We start from the raw sequence: 14,241 nt of genomic DNA, 5'->3' as shown, positions 1-14,241 counted from the left end.
TGTCCCTGGCAGTCGGAGGTCAGGTGCTTCATCAGGCAGACAGTGTTGATGGGAGGTGTGGCAGAAGGGCCAGTCATCGCCTCTGAGCAGGGCCTCCAGGCACAGCTAGAGCCTAATGTCACAAGTAGGAAGTGGGGCAGAGCTGAGCTGAGAGGACAGACTGAGCTACCTTAGTACGCTATCCTGGCGACAGGTGTGTGTGTGTGTGTGTGTGTGTGTGTGTGTGTGTGTGTGTGTGTGTCTGTGTGTGTGTGTGTGTGTGTGTGTGTGTGTGTGTGTGTGTGTGTGTGTGTGTGTGTGTGTGAGACTGAGCGACTGAGCGAGCAGGGTGGTTGAGAGTTGGCTGATGGATAAATCCCAACCCTTGGCATATGGACAGGTACGTAGTAGGCAGCAAGGTGATGACATTGTAGTGTCCCCCTACTGCCATCTATAGGCAGCTTTTTGTTATAGCAGGTGGGTCATACACAACACTTTTGCAAGGCTATTAAAGTGTTTAGGGAGCAGTTTCAACTTAGTCTGAATATTATTTATTATTGGTTTATGTATGTGTGTGTGTGTGTGTGTGTGTGTGTGTGTGTGTGTGTGTGTGTGTGTGTGTGTGTGTGTGTGTGTGTGTGTGTGTGGAGGAAGGTTGCTGTACTCAAGAAATACAATGTCATTTACAAGTATATAATCATATATAATACAAGTTGTATTACCAGTTGTATTACCTTAAAAAGTAAAAACATGTTGTTTTGGTATAACAACCTCATCAGACAAGACATAAATAGCAAGGTGTGCATGTATATACAGGGACTTGAGCAATTACACAGGCTATAACAATTGGGGACAACAGCAGGGTACTCCAATGGGAGAGGGAAGGGCGTGGGCAAGCGGGCTAAAGAGGCCCCATGTGTAGGAGGTGTGTCGGCGAGTGGTAGAGATAAACAACACTGTATAATTGTTTACTGCCAAGATAATCTAGGTGTAATTGCAGTATACAGAGTAGATTGTCTGACAAAGACACACCTAGATTTAGATTCAGTAATCTAAAAATGATAATATGATATGATGTATAGATATGATAGATATGATGTGTATAGATATGATAGATATGATATGATCACATTTAAAAAAAAAGACTACTACTATGATCTTTTCAGTTTGTAAAGCGTATTTGAGTGTCTAGAAAAGCGCTATATAAGTCTAATGTATTATTATTATTATTATTATTATTATTATTATTATTATTATTATTATTATTATAGACGCAGTTCACCTGAGGTGTCTCCACTGCTTTGTATAAGAAGCTCAGTGTGATCATAAGTAGCTCAATCGGGCGGGAATACGCCCAATCTGGCAACACTGGCTGCAAGCAGCACTGAATAGCATAAACAACATTGGTGTTGCAGCTGGTGACGCTACCGATAGGGATCGATTTGCCTAAGGCAGGGGGGGGGGAACGGCACATCTTGTTGTTGAATGGACAATTGTGCACGACTGCCACACTAGTAGTCAATCACTGTGGGGTTGTATTGAGTATTGAGACATGGACATGCACCAGGGATGTTTTGAGGTTATAACCCCTCCTGTGTGACAGCAGCTGGTGAAACCCGGGAACAAGTCAGCAACCAATCAAGTGTTCAGACTTTTATTCTGAAAAATGTAAATAAATGTCAACGTTTTTGAGAATCAATGACACACTCGTTAGTCAAGCCAAAACATTGCAATTCAATCGATTCGGTGAGTAATCCCACCACACTACTACCTACTTAGTGTAGAATAGTGGGGATTACTCACCGATTACTCCATTGCATTGAAATGTTTTACATTTTTTCTGAATAAAAGTCTGAACATTTTGATTGGTTAATAATAATAATAACTTGGATTTGTATAGCGCCTTTCATAAAACCCAAGGGCGCTTTACAATTCTAGAGGAGATGGACAGACAGACAAAACAGAAAACAAACAAAACAAAACAGAAACAGTGCCTAGGGGCCAAAGGCCTTGGTGAATAGATGGGTTTTAAGGGCTGATTTGAATGAGTCCAGGGTGGGGGCGTTGCAGATCACTATGGGGAGAGAGTTCCAGAGGGTAGGTGCAGCCAAGCTGAAGGCTGTCCCCAAAGGTCTGACTTGTTCTTGGTTTCACCAGCTGCTGTCACCTATAGTGAGTCTATCGTGGGTGTAGTGGAACATGGTGCCATGGGATGAATCTGAGGAGAAGACATGTCAGTGTTTGTTAATGATAGAGAGAAGCTCAGGGCTCTGGGGAGGAGTAGGTTGTCAGGGGCATGGGACTGATCCCTTTTCCTATTATCAACTTGTTGGGCTCTTTGTACAATGTCCAATTTGTGGTCAGCAGTCATGAGCCACTTTTCCCCATAGCCTTTCTTCCTAAAGTCCTACATCGTTTCATGTGGGAGTATGCAGTGTCACTGGAGCAAAAATGCTCTTTACTCTATGCAGTTAGTTGGCTGACAGGCAAGCTCTTCTTGAGTGCAGGGGAGGAACCCCAGGGATTGCATGTGTCCTGTGATGGAGTTGAGGGAGTTATGGATGGTTGTGTAAATCTGCTTGGAACAGCAGGAAAATGTCATCAATTAAATGTTTGTACTATATGATCTGTTTGAAGATGTGTGTTTGCATGTCTCATCCAAAAAAACTGTTATAGGCCTACTGATATATAGCCCAGATAAAGATTGGCCAAATTTGGTGCCATGCGGATTCCCTTAGCTGTGCCTGTTCGTTGGAGATAGTACTTGTTGGTGAACTGAAGATATGTTGGGGTCAGTACTAAATGCATCAGGGAAGGTGGATCAGGAGATACTCTGTTGTCCAATAAAATGACCACAAAAGTGTTCAATTCCAATGTCATGGGAAATAACAGTGGAAAGAGACTTGACATCATGATACCGATAAGCAACCCTCAGAAAGAGGCTCAACGTTGTTAATCAATCTAAGAAAATATCCAGTGTCTTTAACGTTTCTGAGTCCTGTTTGCCTGGTATTCTTGCTTGTTCCCATTGTTTTCTGTGTTCCTCTGAGTGTCTCTATAAACTGGTCCTCAGTGATACAGTGACGTCTGGTTTGTGATATGTTTGGGTGTTGTCACACCCGCCTCTCCGAGTGTTGCGTTTGGGGGCTTATACTGTACATTGGGGAGACTTCACATGACCTGCGAGTAACCTAAGTTGTGGTCCCCATGGAGACAAAACCAAACACAGCATTAAAAGAGAACTCTACTGGATCCATACGTTTCGATTCTCTCAACCCCAAATATATCATATATATTGACTTGCCTTCACAATCATTTAGATTGTTTCACATACCCCAGGGAGTCCTTTATCTGATGATGATGATGATGATGATAATGATGATGACGACGATGATGATGATGATGATGATGATGATGATGATAATGATGATGATGATGATGATGATGACAATGATGATGAGTGCCTATTGTAGTATTGCCTGCAGCTCTGTTTCAGTTGTTGTATTTGCTTGTCTCTGCCACTCCACCAAGACCCCTCCTAACCATTGGGCCTCTTTAGCCCATTAGAGCCTAGTCCGCTTGCCCACGACCACTCCCCCTTGGATGAGCCCCATCCCATTTGTTGTAACCTGCTTTTGGCCTTCCTATTTATGTGTTGCCTGATGCATGTGTCTGTGTGCCATCTACAGAAGAAAATCACACGCTGTGTAAAATTAGGAGACTGAGAGAAGAGGATAATAAAAGGAACCCAGACAGACTGAGAAAAGATCAAAGATTGTTTTTCCTGCTCTGCAGATTAGATAGATTCCTGCAATTTTCCCAACTGCTTATGTGCAAGGACTCAATGTTGTGAATGTAGCACTTGAGCATATAACTTTACAATGAGATTCTACAGTTCATTTTCTCTGGATTTCTCCAACAATTATCTGAAAGTGATGCTGCGATATTCATTAGCTACAATATCTGTTCTCCCCCTGTGAACCCTCACGTAATATGTCTCGAGCCGTACGCACCAGCTAATGCGGTACATCTGGAAAGTGAATCAAGCTTTTTAGAGGTTTGAAATGGGAGAAAACCATCTTCCACTGACAGACACCCTCATGATGAATCACAAGGAGTTTTGGTAGGAAGGGTGTTCAGAATGAAATGGAGGAATCAGAGAAAGAGGCTCGGAGGAATTACGCTAGCCGGAAATTCAGTAGTCAGATTTCCTGCGTGTGTATGTCCCTCCCGTTCCGTCAAACGGGACAGCGAAGCCAATATTGCACAGGCAGTTAGCTGGGAGCATGGATTATGTCATTTGTTGGAGGAAACACATGTGACTTGAATGAGTACTGCAAATGGAATCATTTCTCTGGTAGAGGCTCTGAGCCAAAGGACGTCTTTGACGTGTACCGTCTGTGATGATTGATTTGGCATCTAGCAGCCCCGTTGCTCCATTGCAGTCATTACTGTGGAGTCATGGTATGATGTTGATGTTTTATGTAAATGTGTGCAAATGAACTTTATTCTCTGTGAGGTTGTGTTATTTAAGGAGAGTTGATCTCTCTTTTCGTTTCTACATTCATATGTGACAGCAGCTGGTGAAACCAGGAACAAGTCGCCAACTGACTTCTGACCGTTCAGACTTTTATTCTGAGAAATGTAAATACATTTTGGTGTTGGTCGTTGAAAATCAATTACACACTTGCTAGTCAAGCCAAAATATTGCCATGCAATGGATTCGGTGAGTAATTCCCACTACAACCTAGTTAGTGTAGAGTAGTGGGGACTACTCACAGAATCCGTTGCATTGCAATGTTTTGGCTTGACTAGCGAGTGTGTCATTGATTGATTGATTGATTGAAAACTTTATTAGAAGATTTGCAGAAGTAGGTACATGAAAGTACATATTACATACAAGGTCAACTAAAAGGATAAAAACCCAAGAAAGCCACTGGCTTATTTCAATTGGGGTCCTTGATTTCAATTGGGGTCCTTGATTAAATTGATTTTCAACAACACTGAAATGTATTTACTTTTTTCAGAATAAAAGTCTGAACATTTTGATTGGTTGGTGACTTGTTCCCGGATTTCACCAGCTGCTGTCACTTCAGTCACATTTCCATTCAATCAATGAACTAATAATCCTCACGGACAAATATCAGTTAACAGTACAGTAACAATCTCTCTCTCTCTCTCTCTCTCTCTCTCTCTCTCTCTCTCTCTCTCTCTCTCTCTCTCTCCCGTCTCCCTTTCTCCCTCTCTCCCTCTCTTACATGTACAGCTGCTCTCCAAGTGTCCATCTCCCTTAACAAGGTGGAGCTGAGTGTAGGAGAGTCCAAGTTCTTCACGTGCACAGGTAAGGTTGCAGACTCGCGGTGGACTTTACCCACATTGTGTGTGTGTGTGTGTGCATTGGTTTGTTTGCAGCCCCTCCCTCCCTATCCTCTCCACCCCATGGTTGGTGGGCCATTATGCCAGGGCTGATGTGCCCCCCTAAGCCCAGTGTCTGTGGCAGGAGTAGGGCTGGAACTGAGAGGAGGTAGTGAGAAAGGTAGAAATGTGGAGGTTGGCATGACTGTGGAACGGTTGGGTTCTTACTGACTTGCATTGGCCAAAGTTCTTTCTGTACATCATACAATATAATAGGCTGGAGGATGAAAGCCTCTCCTACACTTTTTCTCAATAAGTGATGATCTGCTGCTTGCTGAGGGAGTGATGACCTCTCAGTCCAGCTCCTCACAGAAATAACTAGGCATGGATCACGCCCACGCAGATCTGGACTGACCACGCCGTGGGACAGATGGAGAAGAGGAGAGAGAATGTGAGAGGAAGGGAGGAGGGGAGGGCGGATGATGAATGAAGGAGAGTCTGTCAGAGGAAGAAGGTTAAGAGAGGAATGGCAAACATAGAGAAACTGAGAAGGAGGTCAGTGGCAATTGCAAAAGAAAGAGAAAGGGAGAGTGAAAGACAAAGAGGTGAAGTTTAAGCAGGGGTCGGCAACCTGGGGCTCTTTTGCCCATCTCCAGTGGCTCGCTGTGGCTTTGACAAACAATTATATGGAAATGAACATTGTTTTTTATATGGAAATGAACATTCTTTCTTTTATATGGAATACATCTTAACTTTGCCAAACCTCAGTAGCGGGGGCTAGCATGGATTCCAAATAACAATCAATAAAAAAAAGTCACAGAGGAAAATAGAGAATTTAATAGTGCATGGACAGATGTGTTTGCTTTTACCAACGCTGCTGGCGTATCGGTATGCTTGATCTGCGGTGAGAAATTAGCAAACAAACAAAACAAAAAGTAATATTGAAAGACATTTCCAGAACAAGCACACTGCATTTGCTGAAATGTATCCGGCTGGGGATGAGAGAAAGAGACCGATTTCGCAACTGCTGCGGAAAGCAGAGCAGAGCAAATGTACCAAATCTCCAAACTCTACTACTAGTAGTTTTGTGGCAGCTCAGGATGGTGGATTCGGATGGTGAATACATAAAAGAGTCGTTCATTAAAATATCAGAGCATCTATTCTCAGACTTCAAAAACAAAAACTGAGATTGTTTCTTCAGAGTTCAATAAATAAAAGATATGCCTCTCTCCACAAAGACTGTCAAAGACAGGGCCATAATTGGCGACAAACATCACCAGTCAGCAAATCAAGGACATCAATTCACCTCCAGTATGCTTAATTGCCTGCGATGAGTCAAATGATGTGAATGATATTGAGCAGACAGTGCTGCTATGCAGGTATGTGAACGCTGACGGGCCGCAGGAAGAAATCATTGAGTTGGTACCGCTTAAAAAGGCCAAACAGGAGTGAGGACATTAATTTGTGAGGCAGTTGTGAACAGTTTAAAAGCCAAATAAATAAATACCAGCCACATGGTGTCAGTGGCTACAGATGGGGAGTATGAGAGGAACACAGAAGAGAGAGAAAATAATTGGCTATCCAAAATGGGGGTGTACAGTATGGTGTACTGTAATGGAATAATCACTTCAAAAGCTAACTAACTAACTAACTCTTGAATCAGTCATGAAACACAACCAAGAAGCAATAACTATTGTTAATAATATAGTTCCTACAACCCAGAAAGGCCTGTGGTGCTGACAGATTACTGAACAAAACGATAAAACACGCCAATTACAAATTCAAAACTGCAACTCAACAGAGTAATGCACCTTCTCAGCAAACACAATGTCCTGAGTAAAAGCCCAATTGGATTCCTACCAAATGACCAAACATCAGACCATATTTACACCCTCAACACCCTAATCAATAAACATGGAAACCAAAATAAGACCATCGCCTGGTTTGTAGATTTACAGATAGCATTTCACTCAATTTGGCACAAGGGTCTTTTTTTCAAAATAATTGAAAGTGGTGTTTGGGGGAAAATATGATCTCTTCCAAACTATGTAAAAAATAAATAAATGTGCTGTCAACATTGGAGACAAACGGACAGACTTCTTCTCCAAGGGGAGTTGAGAGAGACAGGGCCGCTATATAAGCCCAACTCTATTCAATATCTACGTTAATTAATTGGCTAAAACTTTAGAACAATCATGGCTTCACTGAACAACTGGAACACTGCAACTACAGAAGCATCTGTCATCTGCAACCATTTTGTCAGGCTTAGGCCCTGACAGCCACTCCCAAAAGACAACAATTAGGATATCCCAAAAAAGGTCCAAACGTCAGGGAAACAGATATCCTACACACACACACACACACACACACACACACACACACACACACACACACACACACACACACACACACACACACACAACTATCTAACCACCATGACGGATCAGAAATGGAGGAAAATATTGACTATAATGTGACAGCAGCTGGTGAAACCGGGAACAAGTCACCAACCGACGGGCCGATCAGATTTTTATTCTGAAAAATGTAAATATATTTCAGCATTGTTGAAAATCAATGACACACTCGCTAGTCAAGCCAAAACATTGCAATGCAATAGATTCGGAGAGTAATCCCCTCCACTACCTAGTTAGTGTAGAGTAGTGGGGATTACTCACTGCATTGCAATGTTTTGGCTTGACTAGCGAGTGTGTCCTTGATTTTCAACAACGGTGACATTTATTTCAACTTTTCAGAATAAAAGTCTTCACATTTTGATTGGTTGGCAACTTGTTCCCCCTTTCAGCAGCTGTTGTCACATATACAGACTCAGCACAGCCTGGCATTAGAAACAGGCGACCGGAGCCAGACCAGGCTGTCCAGGATAGACAGGCTGCGTACTGTACACTCTGCCCCCAGAAAGAGTCCAGGATAGACAGGCTGCGTACTGTACACTCTGCCCCCAGAAAGAGTTAGAGACAGAATGACACTTCCTCCTACACTGCAACAAATATGCAGATATAAGAGCAACATTATTTCCCCAAATGTTTAACAACTACAAGGAATTTTAACACAAACAGACAAAGAGAAATATCTATTGGGGAGAAAAACAAAATGTGACACGTTCTAATGCTTTGGTCCTCATATCGGGATCCGATGTAACGATCAGACTTTTCTTTCGGAAAAATGTGAATACATTTTCACCTTGTTGTAAATCAATGACACATCGCTAGTCAACTAACACCAGCTTGTTTTGTGAGCCTGTTAACAATGTAAAGTAGTGTTCTAGTTAACTAGGTAGCAGTGGGGATTACTCACCGAATCCATTGCATTACAGTATTTTGGCATGACTAGCGGGTTTGTGTTGTGATTCTCAACAATGTTGAAACGTAGTTCTGTGTTTTCAAAAGAAAAGTCTGAACATTTTGATTGTTTGCCGATATGAGGACCAAAGCATTAGAACGTGTCACAAATTGTTCCAAAATGGCAGCCAGATATGTGGTATCTTGCCACAACTTTAGGGACAGCCATTGGAACAACACACCATTATTGTTAGTAGTAGTAGTAGTAGTAGTAGTAGTAGTAGTAGTAGTAGTAGTAGTAGTAGTAGTAGTAGTAGTAGTAGTAGTAGTAGTAGTAGTAGTAGTAGTAGTAGTAGTAGTAGTAGTAGTAGTAGTAGTAGTAGTAGTAGTAGTAGTAGTAGTAGTAGTAGTAGTAGTAGTAGTAGTAGTAGTAGTAGTAGTAGTAGTAGTAGTAGTAGTAGTAGTAGTAGTAGTAGTAGTAGTAGTAGTAGTAGTAGTAGTAGTAGTAGTAGTAGTAGTAGTAGTAGTAGTAGTAGTAGTAGTAGTAGTAGTAGTAGTAGTAGTAGTAGTAGTAGTAGTAGTAGTAGTAGTAGTAGTAGTAGTAGTAGTAGTAGTAGTAGTAGTAGTAGTAGTAGTAGTAGTAGTAGTAGTAGTAGTAGTAGTAGTAGTAGTAGTAGTAGTAGTAGTAGTAGTAGTAGTAGTAGTAGTAGTAGTAGTAGTAGTAGTAGTAGTAGTAGTAGTAGTAGTAGTAGTAGTAGTAGTAGTAGTAGTAGTAGTAGTAGTAGTAGTAGTAGTAGTAGTAGTAGTAGTAGTAGTAGTAGTAGTAGTAGTAGTAGTAGTAGTAGTAGTAGTAGTAGTAGTAGTAGTAGTAGTAGTAGTAGTAGTAGTAGTAGTAGTAGTAGTAGTAGTAGTAGTAGTAGTAGTAGTAGTAGTAGTAGTAGTAGTAGTAGTAGTAGTAGTAGTAGTAGTAGTAGTAGTAGTGTTGTTGTTGTTGTTGTTGTTGTTGTTGTTGTTGTTATTCCTGTTATTGTAAATTGCTACATCTGTCATTACTGTAATGTATAATTTATGTTCCGTTCTGTCAATACTGTATTGGCAATGTGAGATAATGTCTAATCGTGCCAATAAAGCTTATTGAGTTGGAGAGAGAGAGGGAGCCAGGGAGGGAGGGAGGGATAGCCAGAGAGAGAGGGAAACCCGTTGAAGGATGAGTAATTGGCTCTTGTTTGTTGACTCTTGGGGTGACTCCCAGAGTGCCCTGAGTGTGTCTTTCGAGTGTGTCATGCTGACACTTGGACACTGAACCCATCTGAGATACAGTACAGTACTGTGCAGTGCTCTGAGAGTTTCCCCAAAGCTTTGTAGCTACTACTTTCATCCATATTTTACAATAGACATAAGATTATCTCACTACAAAGCATTTTGGTAATTCTCCATTCTCCAAAAACCTGGAAATTCAGGCTGGTGAGTTCAGGCTGAATGATGGAAAACTTGTCAGAAGAAGAAGAGTTAACGCCGAACATTCGTTGAGCTGCTCAACTATAGCGAACCACTTAGAGCTGATATCAAACAAGAATATTATCACGGGATGAAAATAAGGCTTCATGTACACACCCACACGCATGCACGCTTCACACACTCACACTATCCCGCCACACATAATCTCTCCCACACATACACACCCTCTCTTGCTGCACACACCCTTTCCATACACACGCACACACACACGCACACACTCTCGCTACACACAGGCCCATCCCTCTCCTGCTGCACACACTCTTCTGTGCTACTGCTCACACCCTTTGCCCTGCGCCTGGCCTCCCCTAGCAGAGCTGAATCAATTACTGCCAGGGTTTTAGCACAGGCATCATGGACAAGACCTGGGAGGAGGGTGGGAGGGTGGGAGGGTGGGAGGGTTGTCGGACGGGATGGGTGGGGATAATTTTAGCTCCACACCGCCAAGGGGCATGTCCACACAATAATACACATCTCAAGGGAGAGCACGACCACTTCAATAATTCAGCCCCGGCAATATTACTCCCTCTGCCTTGCAGAGAAGCATGTAATCATAAACAGTGGCTGGCACGCCTGCTGGATATGGAAGCTCGTGTAGCTCGTTTATCCTAGTCTGCATATGCGGCTTGTATTCTGTATGCATAAAAGAATGCTTGGAGTAATTCCAGTTATGGATATCTGATAGGTGCCCGGATGAATAAGCCATTTTAATCTCAGGGCCGAGCCAAGTCATGTCTTGATAACATTATGCAAATGCGTGAATTCGTTTCAAAAGTTATGTTGACACGCAGGTCAATATGAATATACTTATGACAAGATGAGGCACTGTCGACCACTTCTGATTGGATGCAATTTTTGCATCCAATCACAGGATTAACATAGAAATTAAGGACGAAAATGAATCACTTCTGACCCGGGTTGTTGAAACCTCATCAGCTCTCCAATTCCTTGACACCACCAGACTGCCCTGGCTTCTGCAATCAACACACTGAACTCTCTGTATGAGTCAGAAAATGACACCCAAAGCCTACTTCACCTGTCCTCCCCTTTCGGTTATGGCTCAGTGAATCCAAAGATGTGCCCCACTCCCTCTCCACCAGGCCCCAGATGCACTAGTGTCTCGCCTCCCACCTCAGCTTCCCTCCCTCTGGGGAGTTTTCACTCTAGCGCCCAGGCTTTGCTGATTGATAGGCCGGGCAGGCACTCCTCCACATTGCTGTTTTTATGAGCCTCCAGTAAGGCAGGATTTACAGACGAGAGCACCTGGAGTTTGCATATGGTGCTCTCCAAACTCTCCTTGTGGTTGAAATGTCCTTGTACCACAGCCAAAAGAGGGATGGCATATTAATCAGGCCTGAGGCAAGCTTTTAATTACCCACACCATGTTGGCGTGTGTGTGTTTGTGTTTGTGTGTGTGTCGAAATAAAGTTTGCGGCATATGTCCCTCTTTCCTGACTTATGTCATTTCTGTATTAAAGATTACAACATGATGACATAAATCCAAGCCTGCTGTTACTTAACGACCCCTGTGTGGGAGGGTTCAGCTGCTCACAGAAGCACCAAGAGTCACAGTGCTCCGAAAATGTGAAAGCGGCAACAAGTCGGCAACCAATCAAAATGTTCAGACTTTTATTCTGAACAATTTTGATAAATGTCAACGTTGACATTTATTAAAAATGTTCAGAATAAAAGTCTGAACATGTTGAGGTTTGGGTAGCCGACTTTCACCAGCTGTTGTCACAAATAACTCCTCGGCACCCTGTTTCACATTTCCATGATTTCCATGATTCCAACATCCTTGCCCTGTGGCTCTTCTGGGTTGTGTTAACATATCCTAATGTTGTCTGACCCCCCCCCCCCCACATCTCTCACCCCCAGCTATTGGAGAGCCAGTGAGGCTGGAGTGGTTTAATCCTCAGGGGGAGCGTATTGTGCCCTCCCAGCGGGTGGTCCTGCACACAGAGGGGGTCCGCTCCAGACTGACCATCTACAACGCCATCGTAGAGGACGCCGGGATCTACCGCTGCCAGGCCTCCGACGCCGCCGGACAGAGCCAGGAGGCCACGGTGGTGCTGGAGATCTACCGTAAGTCACACACACACACACACACGCACACCCACACACACACACACACACACACACACACACACACACACACACACACACACACACACAGGCATGGGCATGATACAAACATACAATGATACAGCACATGCTTGCACACATGCACAGTGTGTGTGTGTGTGTGTGTGTGTGTGTTTTACTTCAGTGTCACAGTGTAACCATTACATTAGACAAATACCATGCATAAATAATGCATTGGTTGTGTTTAATCAGGACTTAAGAATCGTTGTGCGCACACACACACACACACACACACACACACACACACACACATACACACACACACACACACACACACACACACACACACTCATTACATTAGACAAATGAGATTGTCTAAGCTAACAATTAGATTGTTAGTGCAACAATGTGACCATTACATTAGACAAATACCATGCATACATAATGTTGTGTTTAATCAGGACTTAAGAATCATTAGAATACCACATGTTGTATTTTTAAGGGCTTACATACTGAATATAACATATGCACAGATTTTATTTTTCATATACACTGTATACATATACTTGTAAAAGGTAGAATATGCTTGCAGTGGGGCTGGGCTCAACATGCGCCTGGGGAAGCAGTTGGTCACATACTCTCTTGTCCTACATTTTACCTGGAACTAGTTTTCCGTTCATATGTTATGGAAATAGTTTGTCTTTCGCCCGTGATCCCAAAATGACTGTTCAATCATTATTGTTCTAGTTCAATTGATTTAAGTATCCACGATGAACAGTTTGTTACACACAAGATTATCCTGGCTGAACACATTGTAAATATGCATTCCACAGATGGAGGGTGTGGTTCTGCTGATCATGTGATTTTCACAAATTCGATTAATATCCATTATTCACATAATTACACAGTTATTCTAAACGAATCATGTCCTTGCTGTATCTTGGTGATACAAGTGTTGTCTTAGTTTCAAAATAGCTTCGATTGGCCATTATCAGTGATGCTCATTGATAAAAGCTGTGACACATACTCGTACAAACGGAGTCAAACTGCATCGCCTACTATTACTATGGCTGAAACAAAATGGTAGGTTTCCACATTATAGTCTAGCATTAAACAAGTCAGAAATACATATTAGAAGTAAGCATTTTCCTGACTACTTCGATCATTATGAGACTTGAAGACATCATTAGTTTGGTATTCTGGGACAAGTCGGGCATGCAAGAAGTTACAAACGGAGCTTGGCAAAAACGTGCCTGACACTCGTACCCGACTATACACATTCGCCCACTGGTTGGCACCTGCCTGCTGGGTCTTAACCTCCCACCTGTTACACTTGTAATGGAATAGAATAGTGAATCCTACAATATATTAAATCAAGTCTGTACACACATAGTCATTTGTTGATTATTTTGCACACAATATTGTGCTATCCTCCAATCAATGGGCCTTCACACACACACACACACACACACACACACACACACACACACACACACACACACACACACACACACACACACACACACACACACACAGGAGCAGGCCATACCTCACCATATCACGCCTTTGGCGGTGGCAAATGGTTATGAAATGATTCTAAAATGTTTCCAGATGTTTTTCAAAGTGTGTTTTTTTAATTTCCTTACATGTGAAGAAAGATCATCGAAAAAGTCTGGGAAAAGGCGGGGGATGTGGCTTTCACAGCTGCTATTTCACAGCAGTTATTTCAGTTCAAAAAATCACACCACAGTTCACAAAATCACACCACTCGCGCTCGTAGTGTTAATGAGACATGTTGAGGAGTTGAGCTTGTAGATACCAGGCAGTCGGTTGATTTAGTTCACCTCTATCTGTAGGCCTACCCCTCGTCACAACCCCCCTCCGTCCCCGTCCCTGTCAAGAGTGCAGTTGTCTCTTTCGACCTCTCCTTGCACACGGTCCTCAGAGCAGGAGACGGTACATCATTGATCCACTCACTGCAGCCCAGCTCACGCCTCGTTACCACACA

At 42.8% G+C, this 14,241-nt stretch overlaps 1 protein-coding gene across 1 annotated transcript in view; it reads left to right on the top strand.

Annotated features, from left to right (window-relative positions):
- ncam2 (neural cell adhesion molecule 2) overlaps positions 1–14,241 on the top strand; it is a gene marked incomplete at both ends in the record, with an annotated part of 206,943 nt that overhangs the window by 144,586 nt on the left and 48,116 nt on the right. The window contains 2 exons of the mRNA XM_080530630.1: positions 5,246–5,320; positions 12,027–12,233. Of these exons, the coding sequence (XP_080386756.1) occupies positions 5,246–5,320; positions 12,027–12,233 (282 nt within the window). The remainder of the gene's footprint in view (positions 1–5,245; positions 5,321–12,026; positions 12,234–14,241) is intronic.

Source organism: Nansenia antarctica, assembly GCF_963989245.1.
Source record: "Nansenia antarctica genome assembly, chromosome: 5".
In the NCBI taxonomy this organism is placed as follows: Eukaryota; Metazoa; Chordata; class Actinopteri; order Argentiniformes; family Microstomatidae; genus Nansenia; species Nansenia antarctica.
Note: the sequence above shows the minus strand (reverse complement) of the source record. Positions and strands in the feature narration are given on the sequence as shown.